Source organism: Hippocampus comes, unplaced genomic scaffold (assembly GCF_001891065.2).
Source record: "Hippocampus comes isolate QL1 unplaced genomic scaffold, H_comes_QL1_v1.1 scaffold255, whole genome shotgun sequence".
NCBI lineage: Eukaryota > Metazoa > Chordata > Actinopteri > Syngnathiformes > Syngnathidae > Hippocampus > Hippocampus comes.
The window spans coordinates 615,741-639,932 of NW_017806034.1; the positions used below are offsets into that span (position 1 = coordinate 615,741).

The window sequence follows — 24,192 nt, forward strand, 5'->3', positions numbered from 1 at the left end:
AATTCCATCTCATTATTTTATTGGCAGTTAAATGATAACGAATCAGAATACAAATCTGTTGAATATTTTGTTAAAAATGTACTTAGTATTTACAATTAAATGATTTGTTTAATGAGATGATTAAACAAAATATTTTTAAGTATATCATTCATAATAGTAGATTCTCCTTTTGGGTTTTATTTATAATTAAGAGAATCTGGAAAGCATTACATGCATACGCAAAACTATTCACTTAGCGAAAAGCATTTCAATGATTCTTCATCAGTCAGTCGGGCAAGAATTGAATGAGCTAAATGAATAAAAGTTGCAACTCTGTTCTCCTCCCTGTCTTCCTCCTCTCTGGACGTCCGCCCCTCCTCTCCCTCCGTCCGTCTGTGTGTTTTGTCGTTTGACGGTTTAGTTTCTGCCCTCTGTCTCCCTCTCTCCCTCCACTCAGCCCTTCAAAGACGACATGGACCTCAAGCAGGATGTGCGCAGTGAGAGCGACACGCGTGACGACTACGAACTCAAGGTAGCGCATGGGCTTTGAGTTTCAAGTTAGGGTGTCATACGATGGTTTCCATTTCAAGTTCGGCTTGGAGATTAGGTTTAGGGTGTTAGAAACGCGGGTCTGGGCTCCAGGTCTTGAATTAGTTTCACGAGGCCGTGACTTGTGTTTGCAATTTCAGGATCCAACAAATGGCTACTACAACGTGCGAGCGACCACCCACGACGAGGCTCGCCCTCAGTCCCGCGCCATCCACTACCAGGGAGACTTCCGCTCTCCCAACGCGAACAGCGCGGCAGGCGGCGCCACCGTTTCCGCAGCCCCGCCCTCCGCCCCCAGCGGCGCGGTCCCCCCCAGCGGAGTACCGGGCTCCCGGGCCGGTTGCTATGACCCGCGCCCCCCTTCCCGCATCTCGCACTCCACCTACGCCCAGTTCAGCACGCTCTCCCGGGCGGCGGCCGCTGCCCAGCAGGCGGCATCCAACCCACCGGGGGACTACCCGGGGGACTGCGGGCTGCTGGACGGCACCACCCAACTTGCCTACGACAGCTACGGGTACCCCTCGCAGTACCACGGCTATCGCGTGGCCTTCGCACCGCCTGCGGAGGAGGGGCCGGCCTATGAGATGTACCCCACGGGACCAGGGAGCGGACCTGGGCAGCACAGCCCCGAAGCAGGGCTGGGAAAGTACGACACAGCTACCCGCTTTTCGTATTCGTCACCCCCTTCTGACCACTCACAGAGACACACGCAGAGGATGCAGACTCATGTGTGAAAGCAAAACCACATGCGTTGGCGTTAGCAATATGCATGCTAATTGGCGCTAACTACAATCAACAAAGAAGAGCAGCACTTCTGACTGATCAGCCAACACTTTGGGGTTACCAGAACCTAAAATTGTATCCCGTTGAAAATATGTTTTACAATAATACCCCGTTAGCGCCTCACCCTCCAAAAAAATCGTTTTCCAATTAAAATGAAATTCAATGGCCATGATAGGACACATGAAAAAATCTGAAGGACGAAAGTCTGAAATGGAAGAAGGCGGCATCCTTGTGAGGATAAAGTGGATCAGAAAATGGATGTAATTACAGTAGTTATTTTCAGTCAAATCCGGTGCAACTTCAGCTGGCCACCATGGTTGGGAATTATTCACGACCAATCGGTGGATGCAGGTATCTAAGTTGGTATCTCAGTAAGTGGCGAATGCTTGTGAACTCGGGAGACCAAAGTATTGCTGGAGCTTTCATCAGTGCGATGTCTTGTCAAGACCAATTGGACGTTGCGTATTGACAGCTCCACAAAGTAGCCGAGATGTCTCTGCGATGTGTCCAGCAGGTCTTGGCGATTTCGCAGACCTGCCGCAGATGTAGAAAAAGTCTCCAAAAAGGTCTCCGAAAGGAATTGAACATGTTTGAATTTACCACGACTGCCTGGCGACCCGACTAGTCTCCAGGATACGTCTCGGAGACTTGAGTCTCACCATCGGGTCACCATCTTGTGTCCAGGCCAGTCAGATAGGCCTGTTAGATGATTGGTCGACACTAAAGGCCCTATTTTCATACACAAGCGCTCGTGCACTTGGCCTAAACATGGGCCATTTTTATTTTCATGCTGTGTCAAGTCTAGTTCACCATGTTGGGGACCTTGTTGCGCTTCTCTGGGCGTTCCGGTGGACGGAGCTGGTGTGCCTCCGTCACACCTCACAATTTGGTGGCAGAAAGTAGACTGTGCTGTAAAAACGAGTACATCTTCATTTTTGTGCCAGGGCAAGTCTTAACAGGTTTGTGAATTTGGTCGACCCCCGCTATGCCTCAATGGGCCTTCTGGTTTATTAGATTGCATGCCCACGGCACATCTGGCAATTTGGTGACCCAAATCAGACTGCATTTTACATTTGCAAAAACTTGCCTGGAGATGGCTGTGTTGGCTCCCACAACGGCGAAAATGCCGTCTTCTCACTAGTTTGGCAAAATACCAAGAGAACGCTCTACTCCACCCATGCACTGGTCAGTTTTTATGCTCTCGCTGTCTTAACATGGGAATCCACTTTGAACCATTTGCCATGAAAAAAAAATGGATGTCTTTATTGCGAAATTCCTTGCTTTTATGTGGACATTTTGTACAAAACAAAGCGACATAACTTTCCATGCACCGTAACAACATGGCAGCTTGTTGAAAAAACACAAACCAGTGTGGGGAGTCTCTCTTCCAGGAGTAGGTAGCAATGCGTCACGCAGATTTTCTACACTCATGACGCGTTTCGACGTCGGCTTTTTAGTCCGTTTGATGACTTTTGTTTTTTTAAAAAAAGAAAAAGAAAAGAAAAATACCTCCGCAACCCTGGATCCTCAAGTGTCAAAATGTGTTTGTTTCTTGTCACTTGCACAGTAGAATAGTTTTTTTTCCCTCCACATTTATACTGAAATGGGGGATGGAGGGGAACTGCAAAAAAGAACATTTATTGTATTTTTATTTAAAAAAAGAAAAATGTGGACCAAAGGTTCAAAATTTTGTGTGAGGGGACACTGTTGGATTTTTACAACGGAACATTTTCGCCAAGGAAGGACGATGTTTATGCAGCAAAGAGAATGAATGGGGGTGTTTTTTTGTTGTTGGTGGTTTGTTTTTTGAAGCAGAGTCCCTCAGACCACCAGTCCTCCGTGACTGGAATGCCTTTTTTGACGGTTGGACAGCAGGCTGGCTTTCGACAGTGGAGTCTTAACATATCAAGGTGAAGCTTCAGAGGCTTCCGTGGAGCTCATTTTGCTGTTGTAAACCTGTCAGCAACATGCCAACAACATGTAAATGACACAAACAACATGTAAACATACATGTAATGCTTCCTCAATGCAGCAAAAACACAATGGTGATGTGTTGTTTTTTTATGGTCTTTAATCTTTGCTGTATGTTTGTGACTGGCTTTTAGTGTTTATTACTGGTGTCCCATATATACTATATTGATTATTTTTGCTGAGCCTTACCCTAAAAAGTGCAGACTGGCCAATCAAAACTCAGCACAGAACAGCAGTCTGGTGTTAAATCAATTGAGACATTTTTTACTTGTTTTTCGAGGGTTTGGATATTTTTGTTCCTTTTGGTGTCCTGTTAAAAAAATTTAAAAAAATACAAAATCTTAAGAGTTTCAAATTAGGGTTCTAAATTAGGATTTCAAGACAGGAAATTGGAATTTCAAGATCAAGTTCAGGTTCCAAAATGGGGTTTCAAGTAGGATGGATTCCAGCTTAGGTTAGGGTTACAAAACTGATGGTTTCAATATAGGGTAAACGTTTCAAGTTAACTTTAAAATTAGGCTTTCAAGAGAGGGTCAGTGGTCCAAAGTAGGGTGCCAAGGCAGGGTTGGGATTTAAAATTACCGTTGCAGGCTAGGGTTGAGGTTAAAAATAAGAGTGGCTAGGTTTTGAAATTACAGTAGTCTCAAATTACAATTCCGAATTGGGCTTTGCAGTGTTAGGGTTTCCAATGAGAACTGAATGGAGAAATTTCCCCTGTTAAATTTTCCTGTTTGTCCTTCTGAATGGTATTCAGAACTTTTAATTATCAGCACTTTAACACTGTCATCTCCTTTTGGGAAATGTCAAACTAATACCCCTTTCGCTATATGGTGATTTATTATTATTATTTTTATGTTCTTTCATGAGAAGAAGCGCTCTGCAAAGTGGGGCTGAAGGAGGATTCGCTGAGCCACCAGTGGCTCCATCCGCTCACGTACTTGACGTCTGCTGCCAAAGCACTGCAAGGAGCTCGACTGTGTTCACTATGCGCGTGCGATTTTAAACGCAGCTTGAAACCTCTCAGAACAGCTGAAAGGATGAAAAATTGCACCGATCAGCAAATTGTTAAATTTTTCATCAGAGATGCAAGTAAACTTTTCTAGATTTTTTTGCAAATCTGCCCTCTTTATTTTCTCGAGCACGTCAACTGTTCATAATAATAACAAAACAATACTATTCTAGATGATATGTAACTTCCAGTGGAATTTTTTTTTCTGAAACGTCATATCTATAATAAATTACAACACATGGTAAAATTCATACTGTCAAACTAAAAAAGAATGAAAAAACAAATCTGACGTGCTAGAAAAAAAAAAATTTAAATCAGCGACAAGGACATACAAAGCCAAATTACAAAAGAGTCGCTGGAGTAGTGACTTGCTAACTTGACCCACACGATTATCTTGTGTTTGTTTTTTTTTTTTTTTTGTTGTTGTAACAAAATTGACAGTCAAGATCATATCATCTCCATGATCCAGTCTTGACTTTTCCTGTGACACAACATATTCTGATATGTAAGATCACGTTTGTCTTTTACTTTTATATATATTTAAAAGGTTAAAACAAAACGATTGTTTTATCCATGTGTCAAATTGTAATTGTAAGTTATTTTTTCACACAATTCCAGAAAATAAAACTTTCATACAAAAAAAGCATACTTGTAATCATAATCAGTTACATAGGATAAGATAAGAAAACCTTTATTTTACTCACAATGCGTGTTGATTTGTTTGGTTTCGGTTGAATTCTTTTTCTAACTAACTGGTCATTTAAATGGGACTTCAATTTTTGGGCGGCTAAAACTAGAAATATGAGGAAAAAGAATTGAAAATAATTTGTAGGTTTTTTTTTTAGGTTAAACTTAGGGATGAAAAAATTAGGAACCTGGATCGTTTTGTCTTTTTCGTGTTAATTTCTGGGTCTTCCTCGTTTCAAGCCGTCCCACAACAACGCACGCACACGCGCACACACCATTTCCCCCCCCCATTTCTCTTTTCTGACCACTTTGTTTTTCGTCTTTTCCACAGACATCACCTTTAGTCCTCATTTTTCTCTTCGCGTCTCCCCTTGTTGCCCGGAGATGAGAAATGAAAAGATTAGGTGTGCAGCTGGCCATCTTTACTTAGCGCTCCGTCGCTGATGTTCTGCTTTCTCCTCCTGGCTCAGGAGTAATGTCGGAAATAACCTTCAGAGCTCCACTTCTCCTCCTCTTCCTCCCTTTCTTCTCCATTTTTATTCCCCCCTTCGCATCTCAAGCAGTCGTCGGGCGGATTATGGCCCCTCTCATGCCTAGCACCGCTGAAGATATATGATCATATTAGTGCAAAATGATGTCATGCAATTCAAGACGTTTGTCCTTCGCGCACCCTCTGAAGTACCTATCCCCCACCCCGCAAACCCACCCCCGTGCTCCCCCCTTCCACCCTCGCAGATGATGTCACAGTCTTTTGTGTGTGGGAGGCGAATGAGATGCCCCCCAAGTTCTCCGAGTGTAAGTGGGAGGCTGCCGCCATCTTGTGAGAAGAGAGCGAATGAAAAACTGAGTGGAAATTTGATCCCTATTGGCGGCAGAAGTGTTTCTAGCAGATTGGCATGCCAAGTATGTCGAAGAGTAATCAGGAGGATTTAAAAAATTCCGCAAAACGTGGGGTGACCACATGTCCCGGGTTAACCGTTCAAGAGCACTCAAACACCGTCAATGAGGAAAATACACCATGTGGGAGGCAGAAGAGTTGCTCGCATGATAAGTTAGCGAAATTAGCATACACGGCGATCGTGTTTAGTTGTAAGCATGAAAACACCAAGGAGCTTTTTTCCCCCAAGGATGTGGAAGAGCCGCCAAAAGAGAATATTGTTAAGTAAGTGCCTCTTTTGTCCTCCTGGTTGTTATAATGAGAAACGGGTGAGCTCTGTGGGAGTGTTGAGGCAGGAAACAGGAAACTATATTGGTTCAGCAGAGACAGAAGAGTTGCTAATCACGAAGCTAAAAAAATTGCAAGCAATGCTATCAACTTTTTTGTTTACTCTGGCCCTTTATAGAGATGAATTGTTACACCGTGGAAGAGTATTTTGGTGAATATAAACATGAGGAAAGCAGCAGAGTTACTCTCGTAAAAGCTAACTAACTTAGCATACACCATAATTATGCTTGTCATTTCCTCTGGTGGACTTTTTTATTTCGTTCCTTTCCATGTCATTGTTCAAAAGTCGTCTTCCATTTCCAGGGCCACTTCCTCCAATTGAAGCCACGGCAGTTCACTTCGCAGTGTGACAAAATGGCCGACGTTCGCCAAACCAGAAACAACACAGCAACTGAGTGCGCTCCGAGAGACGGCCATGTCACAGGCAGGGAACCACGTGGCTGCATGGGCATCATAGTACTCCACCATGTTGGTGGCCGACACACCCGTATTGCCCCCAGCCACGAAGAGGCGGTCTTCTAGTACCTGGATCCCAAAGTTGCTGCGTGGACACTGCATGGAAGGTAAGAGCATCCAAGCGTCCGTGTTGGGGTCATAGGCCTCTACGCTACACAGGCGCATATCGCCGTCAAAACCACCGATCTTAAGAAAGAAGAGGAGAGTTACAAGTCAGATCATGCCCTAACCTGAACCTTAACCAGAATAACCAAACCTAACCACCCTATTGATTGACTAACTTAGGCCTGGTACACGCATGAGAATTTCTTAATTCTGTGATCAGACCGAACGTGAGCTGAGCATTACTGGCAGCGCGTTTCCATATATAGTGCAGTTAACACGGTTGCATGCAGGCCAGCGTGGATGAAGTGTTTGAAGTGAAAATTTTGGGTCTTCACCCATTTCATTTACATATGTGCACTTCTTGTGGCGTTGTCACCGACAGACAATTTCCGTCAAGAATATGTTCACAAGCAACAGCAGAAGCACAAATAGCACGATGAAATAAAAACAATATCTGTGGGACCGAGAGGTATACAGCACAGCCAGCTTCCAATTGCAGCCGGGACCGAGCCAAAAAGGAGCAGGCTTGGAAAATGAGGAGCGGGGAAGTTGGCGTATCTGCTAAGTGGAGTGACTTATTTACAGCTGTTGAAACTGTCAAGCATGATTACATTTAGCAGCGAAAGTACTAGCACTACCACTGCATACCAGATTGACGACCAAGATTCAAACTTCTACCCTCCTCCTCCCCGCCCGAAGCAACCACTATATAGTTGCCCTGCGAACAAAATCATGTGACACACATGGGGTGAAGTGATATTTTGTGTTTGGTCTGGACCTAACATTCGATATTGTTTATCTGTTACATACCTAATATGTGAACAAGAAAAATCTGGCATTTAACAGTTTTTATCGTGCTGTGTGTCATATGCTCCAACTGTTCCACCACCAACCTAGAATCTAGTGCTGCGAGACAAAAACATTTTTGTGATCAAACATGTTTTAACAAAAAAAAAGAAGATACTGCAACAACCGCAAAAAAACAATAGCTGCAATATGGGAAGAGAAACCCCAAAAGGAGGGAATGATGATGTTCTTGGGACTATTTTTCTTGAGAAAACCACCATAGAAAACATTTTCTGTAGACCATCAAAGCGGACTATATAGTTCTACAGCTCTGCGAGCTGCCCCTCCACTTCTAATGTCCACCAGACTTCAGTGTTTCAGGTAGAACATGGTAGGACATTTGTTTTTATTTACGACCATTTCCTTGTTTCTCAGTCGGCCACTTATTGAACGTATAAAGTCCGTTTGATGTCTCAATTCTGAGGTATGACTCAAGAGTTGTTGGCTTTCCCCGCAAGGAAGACATTTGGTTGTAAATATTGAATGTTTCATATTTAAGATTGTCTGCAACAATCTGTTTCCTCATTATCTGCACCTTAACACACCTCAGACCAAAGGATAATCTGTAAAACATAAGATAGTCTGCCATTTGACATCCGAAAAAAATCAAGACCTCCTTGTCCCTATGTGTATACCAGGCCTTATACGTTCATACCAGTCCTAAAATGGCTGACCCAAACTCTTAACATGCTAACTCAGTGTATTGCACGTACTGCATAAATGTGGTTGGCATAAGCAATGACTCCAGTGCCACTGCGACAGCAGTTCATTGGGACGATCATGGTCCACTGGTTGGTCTCTGGGTTGTAATACTCCGCCGTTCGCAAGGGCTCATTTCCGTTAAAACCGCCGCATACGTAAACCTGGAACCCAAAGTTGGACTGACTGGTAAATTGAAGGCAGAATAATACAGAAAATTATCTCCATCCTAATGTTAATAAATTCTAACTATGAGAGAAACTAAATTTAGGAAGTGAAATTACCTTCAATTTTAGATCTTAGATGTTAGTTTTTGAAGTGTACCTTTTATCACCACCTACCTTGTTGTTGAGGGTGGTACAGCTAGCGTCGCTCCTGTGTTCATGCATACTGGCGATAAGAGTCCACTGGTTTGTCTCGGGCATGTAGTACTCTGCGTTTTTTAGTCTTATGCGACCGTCCACGCCCCCAATGGCATATACGCGCCCGTTTAGCACCGTGACACTCACGGAGCACCGGCGAAAATGCATGGGCGCTACCTGGTGCCAGGTGCGAGTGTTCACATCAAAGCGCCGAACAGTGTTGTAATGCCTCCGGCCGTCAAATCCGCCCACGCAGTAGACAGAGTTGCCCAGGAATGCAGTGCCGAAGTAAGCATGTGGATGTTCCATGTTGTCGACCAAGTCAGCCCAGGTGTTGGCATGCACATCATACGCCTCGATGAGGTGCGTCGGGTTGGGGCCGCTGAAGCCGCCAATGGCAAGCAGGATGGCGGAAGGCAGGCGAGGACGAGCCACCAGGTTGCGATAGCCGCACACAGAGTTTGTGTTCATGTGGCACATGACGCGGGTAGCCAAGGCAACTATGTCCAGGCACTTCCTGCTGTCCTGGATCAGATGATTGGTCAGCACCTTGATTGCGATGAACTCTACGCTTGTCAGTGCGAGACGGACCTACACAGTGCAAATTAGAATCAGGTTGGAGGCAAGGTGGGTTCTAGGAACTGTGATCAGACATCCAGTTTCCATGACACCTAATCCCAAAATCTGTACGATCACCCTGGACTCTAAATAAGGTATAGCACCCCATGTGCTGTCAGTGGAGTGCTTCAGGAATACCAAATTTGAGAGACATAATTCCCTCCAACCTTAACTCCAACCCCAATCTGGCTCCTTATGGTACCCTACCCCTAATTTGTAAATCAAATCCACCCCAATCCTGACACCCATAATTTACCCCTTACGTAATTTATTACCAAACCATAATCCTACTCTAAACCTCAACACTGGGCCTACTCCTAAATCCAACCCTACTTCTAAATCCAACCCAAATGTAAGGTCCTTACTCCAACTCAAAAGCCATGCCTAATGTATTGCCTCATCCAACTCTATCCTAAATTTGATATCTAATACTGTCCTCCCATAGCTAATCCTAATCCCACCCTAATTCTTACTCTAATTTATCCTTTTACCTGAATGGCCTCTGAACCCTAGGATCAAACCTATCCTAACTTCTAGTGTTGAACCCACCTGAAACTCAAATCCTCAACCTACTCCGAGTTACATTTTATCATAACCCGTAACTATTACCTTAATGCTGTCACCTCTGAAACCGAGCTACAGCTAGTGTCTTTTAATGCCACACCCTTATGCTAACCTATTCACACCTAACCATAGCCTACCCTTTACCCTATCCCTATACTTGCACAAAATCCCACACTAACCCTCCCCATAACCTTAAACTAACTCTTTCTCCCTTTATCCTCAAGACCCAACTCCTTGCCTAACCCTTTACTCAAACCCTAACCCAAAACATTACAGATCCTATACTGCGGATACGAAATCCAATTGCCCAAGTGCTTGTTGACTTACTTTGGCCAGCAGCACCGCCATGTTGTCGCCTCGCTCCCAAGGTGCATGTGCAATCCAGTGCAAAATGGCCTCATACACAGTATTTTCCGTTTTTACCATAAGGTCATCCCGGTCCAGGATATCGCATAAGTCCTGTACGGAGAGTTGCTGCAACTCATTTGAACTCGCAACATCTTCAAAGTGGTAGAGGATATACTGGAAGGCATTTCGCTGTAGATCCGGGGTGTAGCAGTTCCGCGTGAACTGCCAAATGCCAATGCAGTTTTCTGGACAGAGCTGCTCCGTTAGAAATGCGCAGCAGGTTTGGACAATGCCAATTATGTTGAACCGGTCTGCAGCCAGCAACAAATCCTTGACATTGTCCTTTGTCACCAACACAGAGCCAGCATATGCAAAATCAACAAATAGTTGCATTAACTGAGCCGTCAGACCATGTATGACGTAGACCCTCTGGTCTGAAGTTGACCATCGTAGAAAGAGGGCTCTGAAAATTCGGAATACAGAGATAGAATTCGTAATTCATCATTAATTTTTCCTCTCGAAAACATGCATCTTAGGTTGCTTACCTAGAAATCGTCAACTCACCTGAAGTAGTGGCTGCACTTGCAAAGAATAATTTTGTGGATGTGAAATTCAGCATTGTCAACCCTGATGACCGCATCGCTAAGTTTCCTTGTTCGACTTAGTTCGTCATTGACAGACCTGTATGAATATTTACCATCGTAACTCATCTTGATTGTTTTGCCATCTCGGAACACCCGTTGGGCTTTTACTCGTGAAATATCTCAGCAGGGAATATTAACACAGGGCGGGATGTTACAATTACATCATGGTGGCGTTCTATGTCAAAAGCCAACCTCGTCATCAGTAGTTACATCATTGGCATCATTAAAGCAACAACACTTTGGATTGAAAGAAAACATCACTGTTCATTTTTATCCTCCACTGCCTGAAAGATGTCACACATTTTTGACGGGAACAGAAAGGCTAACTTACTCTGAGCCTATCCTGGCAAATTTGGGGATGATGGAAGACTACACCCTGGATATCATATGGACATTGATCGCACAAAAGCCAACTCTCTTTGTTTGAACTCTCTTGCCTTCGTAGAAGAGCCATCGTCATTTATGGGACGAATAGATCTGAATTCAAAACAGGTGAACATGATCCTCAGATAATTTAGGCTTGAAGATAAACCTAATAACATGCTAAACATATTAAATCCAAAAGGCTTTTTTTTTTTTTTTTTATAAAGAAAAGGTGCTTCTTGCTCGTTTCAAGGTTCTTGACCTTGTTTGAATTTTTTTTTCCCCCCAACTCGTCAACCTCCACCATAGTGATTCTGCAGTCACCCCACTGTGCATCGCCAACCAAGTCCGCAAGGTGTTGTCTTTCTGCCTGAAACTTAGTCTTAACCATCAAATCTAATGAAGTTGACCCTTGCAAATGAATGGAGTGAGGCATTTTCTGGTCCAACTGCATTCTAATTCAGGAGTGCTTTGACTTGCCAAACCACATAGTAATAGAAAACATTGAATCTCCACCTTGTCTTATATGTATGATTTTAGAAGAATTTTTTTATGAGTTCTACAGACAGCATGCACGGGTCAATGTGTTTTTGAATATTATGGTTACATGAAAGTATTCAATTAAATTTACTTGAAATAAATAGGTTGGATTAGCCATCCAGTCACTTTTTTCTTGGAAATGTTTGAATGTGGAATGGAAAAAAAATAGCACATTTCCTAAATGAGTAGAACATTTTAATCTTGAAATGGTTTGAATCGGGTGAAGGAAGTGGAAGTTTTACAATGACAAATGCTGGTCAGAATTCACAAATTGAAAATGTTTAGACATCAAACCGTATCTCTCCCTGATGCCCAAACTCATCATAGTCATAGCCGGGGGCCACTGCTAGCCCTTTGGGTGTCCTAAGGTGAAAAGGCAGACCGTGTCCCCCAACACACCTTAATATTACCGTTTTTCAAGGCCCCAAATTTTTGGGTGATAGAGGTATGGGGTGTTTATGCTGACGGCTTTGGTACATTTTCAGAATTGAGATTACAGATCAGAATTGAATTTCTAAAAACTACAAATGTTCACAACATTGTCACTTGTTCAAATCAAAAAAGCAGTTTCTCATTTCTTGGAACAAGTTGCTAATGCTTTGCCACATCCAAGCAAAGGTTCACGTACAATTTTCTGCTGTTTTTGACATTATCGATTGCTTATGTTTATCCATCCATCCATCCATTTTCTGATCCGCTTATCCTCACAAGGGTCGTGGGGCGGGCTGGAGCCTATCCCAGCTGTCTTCGGGCAGGAGTCGGGGTACACCCTGAACTGGTTGCCAGCCAATCAACAACCATGCCATTAGCAGCTTCAGCAACAACCATTCACACACACAATCACACTTAGGGACAATTTAGAGTGCTTCATTAACCTGCCACGCATGGTTTTGGAATGGGAGGAAACCAGAGTACCCGGAGAAAACCCACACAGGGACGAGGAAAGCATGCAAACCCCACACAGGAAGGTCGGAGCCGGAATCGAACCCTGCACTTCTGCACTGTGAGGCAGACATGCTAACCAGTCGACCACCACTGACGTGCAGTGACACAAATATTTAGTTTTGAGCGGTTTACGAAATATTTTCCAGAAGAAAATGGCTTTTGCAGGGGAACCTTGTTTTGCTTTTTGTACCATTGGTTTCGGGAAAATACATGCTGTATTGTAAATTTCAATTATGATCTGAGAAATGTACCAAAGCAACTGAGGAAAATTACATTCAGATTACCTCAATAACAAATGTTTAAAAAAAAAAAAAACAAAAAAAAAACTATTTAATTGTCTGGTCTTTTCTTAGGGCTGATTGATGTGCATTGTTTTGGAATGCTGGAGGAAGCTTTCGCACCCCTAATCCAAATCCAAAACAAAATAAATGTGAGGGAGATATGCTAACTAACGTGCACCTTGCTGCTGAGATCGATAGCTTCTTCTGGTGAGGGAAAGTAGAGTTGTTCAAACCTTTCCACATTATTAGTGTAGAAAAGGGAAGTTAATTTTGCCCTCTCCCTCCTTGCATGCAAAATGTAATCCTGCAAAATCATCCACATTTTTAATGAATATACCTGTATTCTGATTATATCTGTAACTGTAACAGAATAGTTACATCTTTTTGTATTCTGAATACATAACGGCGGTACATGTATTCCATTATTTCCCCAACATATTCACGCATGACACGCACTTGATGTTGACCCCCCCTCCCGCGCATGACGGCGCCCTGCACACTGTGGGTACTCTGTGAAAAGGGAGCGGCTGCTCTGGTTGTACCTTGAAGTACTTGACTGACATTTCCCAAAGACTAATCTTTTGGTAATCCAGCTGTCCATCCAGTCTCATGCCCATTGTTAACAAAATTCTATCATAATTTATTTCAGTAAATTATTAGAATCATCTTTCTTGTCAAAATAGTTACTTACACTCCAGGGAAAACTATCAGCGTGTGAGTATTATTTCAGTCATTTGTTAGCACAAAGTCACTGCAAGTTTTTTTTAGACTTCATCTTCCATATCAACTGTATCATCCTCCAAGAAGAGCAAAGGCAGGTCATTACGAAGCATCGTATACTGGGCAATGTTGGGCAACCCGGACATTACACAGCAGCTCAGAGCGCTTCGAGAGATCCGCATATCATTGGCCGCAGACCACGTGCCAAGTTTCAGATCGTAGTACTCCACCAGGTTGGTGGTGGAGACACCGTTGTAGCCACCAGCCACAAAGAGACAGTCCTCCACCACTTCAATGCCAAAGTTGCTCCTGGGGCACTGCATGGGTGGCAGCATGATCCAGGTGTCTGTCTGAGGGTCGTAGGCCTCAGCACTAGCCAGGCGGTCATCGCCGTCATAGCCTCCAACCTTCAGGAATAAAAGCAAGATTAAAACTTCATTTCCTAATCAAATTCCTTGATTGCTGGTGTCAGCCCTACACTTACTGCGTACACAAGGCTGCCATGCCCGATGACCCCAATGCCACTGCGGCGGCAGCTCATGGGGGCCGTGGCCATCCACTGGTTGGTCTCTGGGCTGTAATATTCTGCCGTTTGCAGTGACTCATTTCCATTAAAACCACCGCAAATGTAAACCTGAAACCGAATGGTGATTATTAGTGAACTGAAGTAAAAATCAATGACAGACAGAAGTATCCCAACTTTTTCGCCACCAACTGCTCACACTCCAATTCTGGGCAAAAGAGCATCACTCATTGGACTAATATAAGTAGTTCAAATCTGGTGGCAATCAACCTAAATCTTTGGGTAGTTTGCTGGTGAGGAACCCCTATAGATGACCCTAAAATAGGTACTTTATACCCAGACTTGTCTTGCGTTTTCCTGCATGGCTTCTTGACTCTTTGTCGGTCTACTCAAGATAGTCGCCGCCGTTGAATTTCATATTCCTGTAATAATTGGCTTAGGTGGCTGAATTTTATAACAGTTCCTGTGATTATTCATCAAATCTCAATACAATGATTCAACAAGCCATGACCAAAACTAGTAGAACCCCGACCCCTCCCCAAATGGTTGTTTAGAACCAAAACAGAATTCCTGCCTCTTCTGGTTAGGGTTGGATTACCAACCTTGTCATTGAGGGTGGTACAGCTAGCATCGCTCCTCTGTTCTTGCATACTGGCAATAAGAGTCCACTGGTTGGTTTCAGGTGTGTAGTACTCAGCCGTCTCAAGTCTTACACGTCCATCGTGGCCTCCTATTGCGTAAATGCATCCATTTAGCACTGTGACGCTCACATAGCAGCGGCGGAAGTGCATGGGCGCCACTTTATGCCAGGTACGAGTGTTCAGGTCAAAGCGGCTGACAGTGTTGTAGTATTCTGTGCCATCAAAGCCGCCCAAACAATAGATGGCATTGTTGAGAAAGGCGGCACCGCAGTACGCCCGCGGTTGGTCCATATTGTCCAAAAGGCTGACCCAACTGTTAGCGTGGATGTCATATGCCTCGATGCACTGCGTCGGGTTAACTCCACTCCATCCGCCTATCGCCAGAAGGATGGCGGAAGGCAGGCGGGGACGAGCGACCAGGTTGCAGAATCCAGACACGGAGTTGGCTTTCATGTGACGGATCACTCGAGTGGCGAAACCTACCATGTCCAGACACTTGCTGTTGTTCTGTACCATCTGATTGGTCAGCACGTTGACCGAGATGAACTCCTCACTTGTCAGAGCCAGACGGACCTGCACATTGGACAGAGGCCAAGGAGATGGTTGGGGTTTAAAAGTGGGGTTTCTTGACAGGGTTAGAGTTTAAATTTGGGGTCCAAAGCCATCGGTATTCAAACCCTGAACCTGAAGTAAAGTGCTTAAATTCTTTGTGCTAGTAGAGAGACAAAAGGTGCACCTGATACAAATCAGTGAGCTTTTTTTACTCACCCGCGCTAGCAGCACAGCCAGGTTCCTGCCTCGCTCACGGGGTGCATGCGCAATCCAGTGCAGGACGGCCTGGAACACCGTGTTCTCCTTCTTCACGATCAGGTCATCGCGGTCTAGGATGTCGCACAAGTCCTGCACAGAGAGCCAGCGGAGCTCGTGCGAGGCAGCCACGTCCTCAAAGTGGTAGAGGATGTACTGGTAGGCCTCAAGCTGCAACTGGGGAACGTAATAGTTCCTGGTGAACTGCCAGATGCCCACGCAGTTCTCCGGCCTGAGCTGCTCTGTTAGAAACGTGCAGCAGGTTTGAACAATGGCAATCATATTGAACTCATCGGCCGCGATCAACAACTCCTTCACATTGTCCTCCGTCACCGACACAGTGCCGGTGTATGCAAAATCAACAATGAGCCGCATTAAGTGGGCCGCCAGACCACGTATGACATACACCCTCTGGTCTGGGTTGGACCAGCGTAGAAAGAGGGCTCTGAACAACCAGGAGACACACACACACAAGGTCAACTTGAAATGAAAAGGTCCATCATCTTTATCCGTGGACATTTCCCCCCAACTCACCCGAAGTAGGGGCTGCAGTTGCACAGGATGATCTTATGGATGTGGAACTCAGTGTTGTCCACCGCAATGATGGCGTCGCTTAGGCCTTTGGTGAGATGCTGCAGTTGGCCACACGCCAACGGACCATCTGAACTCATCATGAAGGTGTTGCACTGTCTTCATAGTGCGGCTGGGCGTCGGCCCCGGGGAAATGGGGGGAGGGGTCATTTGGGAGGTGGGGCGGTGCTGGTAATGGGAGATAGCATCATGGTGGGATTCTGTGTCAAAAGACAACGATGACCACGGTGGCGACCTCATCCGCATCATCAAAGTCCCAATGCTTTCAATTAAGGAAACTCATCACATCATACTTTTGTCCGCATTTTGACTAAATATTCATTGGCCCTCACTGGGGGTTGGAGATAATTTCTACTTATCACAATATATCATTAAATTTGTTTTATTCTCTCAATTCTAGTGAACAGTCTCAGGTGTTTTCTGAAGGGGGATAAGAATTTCATAGTCGGGTTTCTGATGAGAGTTAGGGTTTTGATTGTGTTGTCAAATTCGGGTTTCAAGACCGGGTAAGGTTTTCAGCAATAATTAAGGTTTGAGATAAAGTGAGATAAAGTTCAAATTAGTTTTTGGGTTTCAAGTTCGACCTTCAAATTAGCGTTTCAAGCCGCTTTAAAGTGGGTTTTGAGTTTCAAAACGAGTGTTGGGGATTCAAACAAAGATCAGGGTTTCAAGGTAGTTTGGCTTTCCAGTAAGTTTCAAATTAGGATTTAAAATCTCTGTAAGGGTTCAGAATTTGTGTTTGAAGCTGTGGTTAGGGTTTTAAAAAAAATGTAGGTATGGATTAGACAATTAAAACAACGGTTAGGGCTCAAATTAGAGTTTGGGTTCCAAGTTAGGGTATCAAATAAATGTTTCAAGTGTCACTAAAATTCAAACAGGTGTCTGGAATTCAAAGTCAGGTTTCAAGCCTGTGTTAGGTCTCAAACCAAGATTAGTGTTTCAAGTTTGTTGGGGTTTCGAAGGTTTAGTGCTTTTCAAATTAGGATTTCACATCTAGTTTAGGGATAGTTCTAGGCTTTGTTTGGGAGTGCTTCATGCAAGGTTGTGCTTTTAAACAAGGGTTAAGGTTCTGAGGTTCATGTAATTATCAAGGGTGTTTCAAAGATGGCTTTTAAAAGATGGATTCAAACCCTTTGTTAGGGTTTCAAACAATGATTAGGGGTTCAAGCCAAAGATGGTCTGAAGTGATTTCATTACAAAAATCTTTATTGACCGGTGGATGGCAAACTGCACCAAACACCTGATTCTCAATAAAAAGACAAATAAAATAGAAAACATATAATTAAATGCAATCATTATCACCTTTGTTATTGTTCTTTCCTTTTTCATCACTCTCATTTTTAGCCATTTAGATATTTTTTCCAATTTATTTCAGGGTCATTTATCAGTTTATTTCAGGGTTTTTCTATCATTCATTTTCAGTTTATTTCAGTTTTTTTCCAGTGTCTAGACATCCTCCTCCGTGTCCATGTCATCCTCCAGAAATAGCAGCGGTAGATCATTCCGGAGCATGGCGTAGTGTGCCATGTTGTAGAATCCCGACATCACGCAGCAAGTCAAAGCACTTCGTGACATCAGCATGTCGCACGCTGGAGACCACAGACCTGTGGTGAGGTCGTAGTACTCTACCAGCTTGGTGGTGGAGACCCCATTGAACCCCCCGGCAACAAAGAGGCGGTCCTCTATGACTTCAATGCCAAAGTTGCTCCGGGGGCAGTCCATGGGGGCCAGGATGATCCAGTTGTTGGTCTGTGGGTTGTAAGCCTCGGCGCTGGTCAGACGAGTTTGACCGTCATAGCCGCCAACCTTGGGGGAAGCACAACTATCATTAACAGACAACACTATGTAATATGTGAACAGATGTGGCATCTGTAACGCTGAAGGCAAGGTCATGGTTTCAAGTTAGGGTTTTAAATTATTATTCCATGCCTGGGTTGGGAAACAAGGGTTGTGAATTCAGGTATGGTTTCTGTACTATTTTTCTTATGGTGTGAGGTTGCCAGCCTTGCCATCAAGTCTTTCTCCTTCTCTCAAGTAAGTTTTCAAATTAGATTTTGAGGTTACAAGAAAACACTCTACATTCGACATTTGGGGAAAAAAATACAATTATAACTATTTTCCATCCATCCTTTTTCTTCCACTCATCCGAGTCTGTGTGAAGCTAAGGCAGATGCAGAAAATGCCTTGTCTCTGGCCACCTCTCCTAGTCCTTGGACACTGAGACACTTGTTCTGAGGCCACAGTCCCTCCAGTGTGTCCTAAATCTGCCCTAAGGTCCACCGCCGTGTGGGCATGCTCCGGATCCAAATTGATGCCCTCGCCATCTCTGGATGTAGAGGAACAACTACTCACTGAGTTTCTCTCTGATGACCAGATATCTTACCATACCTCTCAGGGTTAGCCAGGACACCTTATCTGAATAAATTCCTCTTGTACTGGCAACCTTGTTCTTTTGGTTACCAGCGAAACCTCAGAACTATAACCACAGATAGTAACATACATACAAATTATTCAGCCTTGGACGACTCATCAACATGACAACCGATATATGTTAACTGCTCCACCCGAGGAATGACTTCATACAGTCGACTAAATTTACCCCAAGAACAATGGCCTTGTAACTGGATCTTCACTTTCGCTGAAGGTCATAGCCTGGGGAAGCCGCCAGGATAACATCGACTGAAAAAACTGCTTTTCTGCAAAAGTTGAATCAAGGAGCTAGACCCTTATTTCAGACTTCCTTTTCTCTGACAATCTCCCCCAGTTACACCACGCTGATGCCAAAATGTTTCCTGATTAACCATGAGACTTTCCAGCCTGTCCAAGGTCTCCCTAACGGTTGGAAATTCTCGATATTCAAAATAGTTGCCCAAGCTAAAGTATCTAAGGATTTTTTTTTTTAAAAAGTACTTTAAATCATTGTCATTGTCAATCATTGTGTTATGCTTCTCTTACTGCATAAACGTGGTCAGCAAACCCAATGACTCCGATGCCACTACGACGGCTGCTCATCGGGGTCATCATGGTCCACTCGTTAGTGTCAGGACTGTAATATTCTGCCGTTTGCAAAGGCTCGTTTCCATTAAAACCACCGCAAATGTAAATCTGGAAACAAAGGGATGGTCTCATGAATGCAAGTAAGCCTGCATGACAACATTAATGGCACCTACCTTGTCATTGAGGGTGGTGCAGCTGGCGTCACTCCTCAATTCATGCATGCTGGCGATCAGAGTCCACTGGTTAGTCTCAGGCGTGTAGTACTCAGCCGTCTTTAGTCTCACCCGTCCGTCAGAGCCACCTAGTGCGTAGATGCACCCATTTAGCACCGTGACACTCACGTAGCATCGACGGGAGTGCATGGGCGCAACTTCCTGCCAGGTACGTGCGTTCAGGTCAAAGCGGCTGACGGTGTTGTAATGTTCCGCGCCGTCAAAACCCCCAAGGCAGTAGACGGCGTCATTGAGAAAGGCGGCACCGCAGTATGCCCGCGGTTGCTCTATGTCCTCGATAAAACTGACCCAGCGGTTGGCATGCACGTCATATGCCTCAATGCACTGCGTTGGGTTGGCACCACTCCAGCCGCCGATCGCCAGAAGGATGCCGGAAGGCAGACGGGGACGGGCCACCAGGTTGCAGTATGCAGACACGGAGTTTGCCACCATGTGGTGGATCACTCGGGTGGCGAAGTCAACCATGTCCAAGCACTTGTTGTTACTCTGCACCAGCTGATTGGATAACACGTTCATAGTGATGTACTCCTCACTGGTCAGAGCCAGGCGGACCTACACAGTAGACAGACTGATATTTAAGATATTAAGGGACCCGTTTTGTCCCAATAGGCATCAGACCTCATTGAACACTGCTGAGCCATAGTTGTACTTGCTCGATCAGTGGTCCTCAGTCCCTCATCCATTTGGTACCAGGATGCAGTGTGACAGGCCCCCCAAAAAAGCGCCGCATGTGCGCCAAACACCCAACCCCGTTGAGTGCCTTCCGAGGGGCAATATTAGTAGGGCTGGGTGATTATGATTGACAATCATGGTATGTGATTAGCTGTGAGCTGTGCTCATACTCAATCAGAAATGGGGAAATGAGTCCAGCTTTTCCTTCTAACTTCAGTTAGCAAGTTGAAATTAACAATGAATGAAAGAAGCAAGCAGTATACATAAAGTAATCGTCAGAATGACCGAACATGCAGCTAAATGCATAGTTGATGGGCAGGCATGACTTGACATAATCTTCTGGAAATCAGCCTATTTTGACCAGAGTTCCTTACCAAAGCTTGTCTGGCAGTTATCTCCAGAGTGACGTAGAGTAAATGAAGCCGTTGTGCAAGGTATGTAGTCAAAAACTATGCAATACAACAAACCTGCTGAATCATTTCAACAAGCAGAACCCAAGTGATGAAGTGAAAATGTGAGGGGAGTTTTCACAGCCTGCCCACATAAACATTAGCAGTTTAGCTGCTACTAAATGGCTGTTACGCCACCAGACGAAAGCAGCAATCGTGTTAGCCATTGATCATGCACATTTGCAAATAGCAATGATTTTAACACTGCATGTAGGATGATAATGTAAAAATGATGAACATTTTCAGGTGTTTATTATTCCTTAGGTCATTTTTTAGTCATTCACTGCAATTCTTTGTATTGTTCTACTTTTGTTGAACAGAATAAAAATGAATGAAAAATGCATTTGAATCATCTTTAGTTTTCAGTGCCAATGTCTTAAAACTGACAATTTAAAAGCAATAATGCAATCTTGGTTGGGGATTATTGATCCAGTAATGCAAAAAAGTTGAATTTTTGGGTTGTTGAAAACTTTCACCTTAAATCTGAAATGCTTCTTCACTTTTAAATTTTGGGTGTGGAGGGACTCTCGATTTATGTGTATGGTGGGATGGTCACGTTGATGTAGTTTGGCTGGTGAAATGAGTTTCACCGGCTGGTGGAAAAGTGACTCAGTCATGGTCACTTTTCCTATGAAGTGAGACAATTTGGGTGGGGGGAGAAATGTCAGGATATTGTTGTCAGCAGAGCATAAGTGAGTGCTTTTGTAGTTAGAGACAGATTACTTGTTTCATGCCTCTTTTAAACCACAATTCAGGCCAGACAACTGGAGCTACAGCAATGTTTTGAAATTCTGGCCAAAGACAACTGCGGTTACGGCAATGTTCAGACATCCCTTCCTCAAAGATTGTCTCACCCCACGTGTTAAGTGGCCACTAACATAGCATTTTGTCACCAGACAGGTCAATGCCTGATTGTTATACAAAACAGTCATACACCAGCAACAACAACCCTCAGGGAAACTCTCAACCTAAAATTTGTAATTGAACGAGGCCTTTTTGATTTAGACATGTCTTCAACAAGAAGAGTTCAGTTCGATTGGACTTTTAAGGACTTTGTCATGACCTGCATGACTGAAAATGTACAAAGACAATTGATGCAGAAATACTTCTAGGCCCCTCAACAACTTCCCAGGTTGACTTACTTTCGCTAGGAGCACGGCCAGGTTCCTGCCTCGCTCCCTCGGCGCGTGTGCAATCCACTGCAGGATGGCCTCATAAACCGTGTTCTCCTTCTTCACAATCAGATCGTCCCTGTCCAGAATGTCGCAGAATTCCTGCATAGTAAATTGTGGCAGTTCCTCAGAGGCTGCAACGTCCTCAAAGTGGTAAAGAATGTACTGATAGGCACTAATCTGCAGCTCCGGCGTGTGGCAGTTTTTGGTGAACTGCCAGATGCCGATGCAGTTTTCGGGACAAAGCTGCTCTGCCAGGAATACGCAGCAGGATTGGACAATGGTTGTCATCACGAATTTATCAGCAGCAATCAGCAAGTCCTTGACGTTGTCCTCTGTCACCAACACGAAGTTGGTGTACGCGAACTCGATGAAGAGCTGCATGATGTGAGGTGTAACACCTTGTATGACATAGACCCTCTGGTCTGGGGTGGACCATCGAAGAAAGAGGGCCCTGAAGACCAGAATAGAAACACAGGCAGTGAACCAACATTTAGCAGCCAAGTTAACAGTACTACCGGTATCTATTTTTTCTTTAATACAAACAGTGATGGGAAGAAACAAAGAATTGACTTTGTACTTTTACTCCCAACATTTGAAAACCGATATCTGTATTTTATGCTCCTCAGTCAAAAATGGACTCTTACTTTTTTCAATCTCCATCCATGGTGGACAACACAACGTTAAGATTGTAAAGTCAATCTTAGTAGAGATGTTCATTGATTGATTGAGATCTTCGGGACTAATGGTATCTACCAAATGTTGAGCTCATATTGTGTCGGGTAGACGACCCACTCCACCCATTTTTCACTATTTTCACCTCGGGGGAGGATTCACATTTGTTTCCATCAGCTAAGACATCAATGGCAGTGTGCCGGATTATTTTGAGGGGATAATAAATGTAAGAATAGAATAAAAAAACCTTTTTTCCCAAAAGTGTTGAAATAAACAAAAATCACTTCTAGAGGCTACAGAGGACACAGCAGCTATGCTGACTTCATGCCTCATACGCGGGGTGTTCTCCTCGAGTTTAGTTTGGTGAAGAGCTTTGCTATGGCTCGCTATATTTTTGTTTTCGGTGCTAATGTTAGCTGTGGCTGCACTCGCGACTGGGTGCTTTGCATTGATATGGTAGGCTAAACTTGAGCTGCTTCGGTGGTAAGCAAACTCCTTACAAATTCGGCACAACACTACCTTTATCAATAGTGCCATCGGGGCGATTTTTGGAATGTAAATTTTCCATTCATTGGGCCGAGAACTCTCACATGCGCCTCTATTTTCACCTCTCCTTTCCTCTCCTCACCATTGCTGGCCCGCCCAACTCCAATGGGAGCCTATCAGTTTATGCTAAACAAGCCAAAACATAATGACAGCCAATCAATGTCCGCTTCAGGCTGTGAACCGACTGGCCTTTGTTTCCCCGCCCTCAACAACTCGAACACAGGAAGCCAACACTTAAAAAGGGACATTATAAAAAGGCAACCCACCTACAGAAACAAAAAAGTTAGAGATTAAAATTTAGATTAACACAATTAAAAAACATAATGCGCGAAATACGACTGCAATTAACGCGGTAATTTGACACCTCTACTTACACGAGTCATTTCTGTACTTCTAAATCAGGACAGAGTACTTTAACCATTTCTGAATGCAAGCAATTAAAAATAGATCTACTTACTCAAAATATGGGCTGCAGTTGCATAGGATGATCTTGTGGATAAGAAACTCATCATTGTGAACCTTGAGCACCGCATCACTAAGTCCTCCGGTCAGTCGCAGTTCATTGTACACAGAGCCAGATTTGTATGGAATTTTACCATCATAACTCATCTTGAATTCGTTGCCATTTCTTAACACTTTTGGCATCTGTAGACCAGTCTCAGCAGAATTAACATAAGTCAGTGGGTGACCTGAGGAGGGGGCAGGCATGTAAGAGGGGTGGTAGGATTGAGGGGGTTCTGGCATTACATCATGGTGGGTGGCATTCTGTGTCAAAAGCCATGGTCGCCGTCAGCGGCGACATCATCCGCGTCATCAAAGCACCGCTACTTTACTCTCAAGAAATACATCATCTTTCCTCCATTTTACACATTGAATTTGTTTCACATTTATTGACCAGGGCGGTAGTCAAGTGGTTAGCGCATCGACCTCACAGTGCAGAGGTACTGGGTTTGATTCCAGCTCTGGCCTTCCTGTGTGGGGTTTGCATGTTCTTCCCATGCCTGCGTTGGTTTTCTCCGGGTACTTCGGTTTCCTCCCACATTCCAAAAACACGCACGACAGGCTGATTGAACACTCTAAATTGTCCTTAGGCGTGAGTGTGAGCGTGGATGGTTGTTTGTCTATGTGTGCTCTGCGATTGGCTGGCAACCGGTTCAGGGTGTCCCCCGCCTAATGCCCGAAGACAGCTGGG

At 44.2% G+C, this 24,192-nt stretch overlaps 4 protein-coding genes across 7 annotated transcripts in view; 1 reads left to right on the forward strand and 3 right to left on the reverse strand.

Annotated features, from left to right (window-relative positions):
- Nucleotides 1-4,934, forward strand: part of kirrel1b (kirre like nephrin family adhesion molecule 1b) — a 67,144-nt gene extending 62,210 nt beyond the window's left edge. For 2 of the 3 annotated variants that reach the window (XM_019892963.1, XM_019892964.1), the window contains exons 14-15: nt 401-511; nt 669-4,934. In XM_019892963.1, coding sequence (XP_019748522.1) covers nt 401-511; nt 669-1,262 — 705 coding nt within the window. In that variant the 3' untranslated portion in view covers nt 1,263-4,934. The remainder of the gene's footprint in view (nt 1-400; nt 512-668) is intronic. The other variant, XM_019892965.1, reaches the window with a different exon arrangement.
- Nucleotides 4,935-6,098: 1,164 nt separating this feature from the next.
- Nucleotides 6,099-10,979, reverse strand: LOC109529510 (kelch-like protein 10). 2 transcript variants are annotated; one of them, XM_019892916.1, is made up of 6 exons: nt 10,766-10,979; nt 10,181-10,664; nt 8,651-9,262; nt 8,324-8,473; nt 6,510-6,845; nt 6,099-6,148 (listed from the first exon to the last, which is right to left on the reverse strand). In XM_019892916.1, the coding sequence occupies exons 1-6, from the start codon at nt 10,909-10,911 to the stop codon at nt 6,137-6,139; spliced, it is 1,740 nt and encodes a 579-aa protein (XP_019748475.1). In that variant the 5' UTR covers nt 10,912-10,979; the 3' UTR covers nt 6,099-6,136. The 2 variants fall into 2 exon arrangements, with proteins under 2 accessions (XP_019748475.1, XP_019748474.1); XM_019892915.1 differs by lacking the exon at nt 6,099-6,148 and having other exon boundaries at nt 6,166-6,845.
- A 1,922-nt stretch (nt 10,980-12,901) lies between these two features.
- Nucleotides 12,902-16,421, reverse strand: LOC109529511 (kelch-like protein 10). The gene is made up of 5 exons (XM_019892917.1): nt 16,200-16,421; nt 15,627-16,110; nt 14,820-15,431; nt 14,179-14,328; nt 12,902-14,101 (listed from the first exon to the last, which is right to left on the reverse strand). Exons 1-5 carry the CDS (start codon nt 16,337-16,339, stop codon nt 13,739-13,741), a joined length of 1,749 nt encoding a protein of 582 aa, XP_019748476.1. The 5' UTR covers nt 16,340-16,421; the 3' UTR covers nt 12,902-13,738.
- Nucleotides 16,422-17,688: 1,267 nt separating this feature from the next.
- On the reverse strand, nt 17,689-23,801 carry LOC109529506 (kelch-like protein 10). Its single transcript, XM_019892909.1, has 5 exons — nt 23,458-23,801; nt 21,750-22,233; nt 19,427-20,038; nt 19,212-19,361; nt 17,689-18,062 (listed from the first exon to the last, which is right to left on the reverse strand). Exons 1-5 carry the CDS (start codon nt 23,742-23,744, stop codon nt 17,703-17,705), a joined length of 1,893 nt encoding a protein of 630 aa, XP_019748468.1. The 5' UTR covers nt 23,745-23,801; the 3' UTR covers nt 17,689-17,702.
- Between the last annotated feature and the right edge of the window lie 391 nt (nt 23,802-24,192).

What these genes read in the sequence shown, in the direction of transcription:
- LOC109529510 (XM_019892915.1), bottom strand. Translation starts at nt 10,911, where the DNA reads ATGAGTTACGATGGTAAATATTCATACAGGTCTGTCAATGACGAACTA. An exon ending in AAGTGCAGCCACTACTTCAG is followed by an intron (nt 10,665 to 10,765) that starts GTGAGTTGACGA and finishes CCGAATTTTCAG; the next exon opens with AGCCCTCTTTCTACGATGGT. An exon ending in ATGCCAACCACATTTATGCA is followed by an intron (nt 6,846 to 8,323) that starts GTACGTGCAATA and finishes TTCTTTCTTAAG; the next exon opens with ATCGGTGGTTTTGACGGCGA.
- LOC109529511 (XM_019892917.1), bottom strand. Translation starts at nt 16,339, where the DNA reads ATGATGAGTTCAGATGGTCCGTTGGCGTGTGGCCAACTGCAGCATCTC. An exon ending in AACTGCAGCCCCTACTTCGG is followed by an intron (nt 16,111 to 16,199) that starts GTGAGTTGGGGG and finishes CTGGTTGTTCAG; the next exon opens with AGCCCTCTTTCTACGCTGGT. An exon ending in GTACCACCCTCAATGACAAG is followed by an intron (nt 14,329 to 14,819) that starts GTTGGTAATCCA and finishes ATTCGGTTTCAG; the next exon opens with GTTTACATTTGCGGTGGTTT.
- LOC109529506 (XM_019892909.1), bottom strand. Translation starts at nt 23,744, where the DNA reads ATGCCAGAACCCCCTCAATCCTACCACCCCTCTTACATGCCTGCCCCC. An exon ending in AACTGCAGCCCATATTTTGA is followed by an intron (nt 22,234 to 23,457) that starts GTAAGTAGATCT and finishes TCTGGTCTTCAG; the next exon opens with GGCCCTCTTTCTTCGATGGT. An exon ending in TGGCCGTGCTCCTAGCGAAA is followed by an intron (nt 20,039 to 21,749) that starts GTAAGTCAACCT and finishes TCTACTGTGTAG; the next exon opens with GTCCGCCTGGCTCTGACCAG.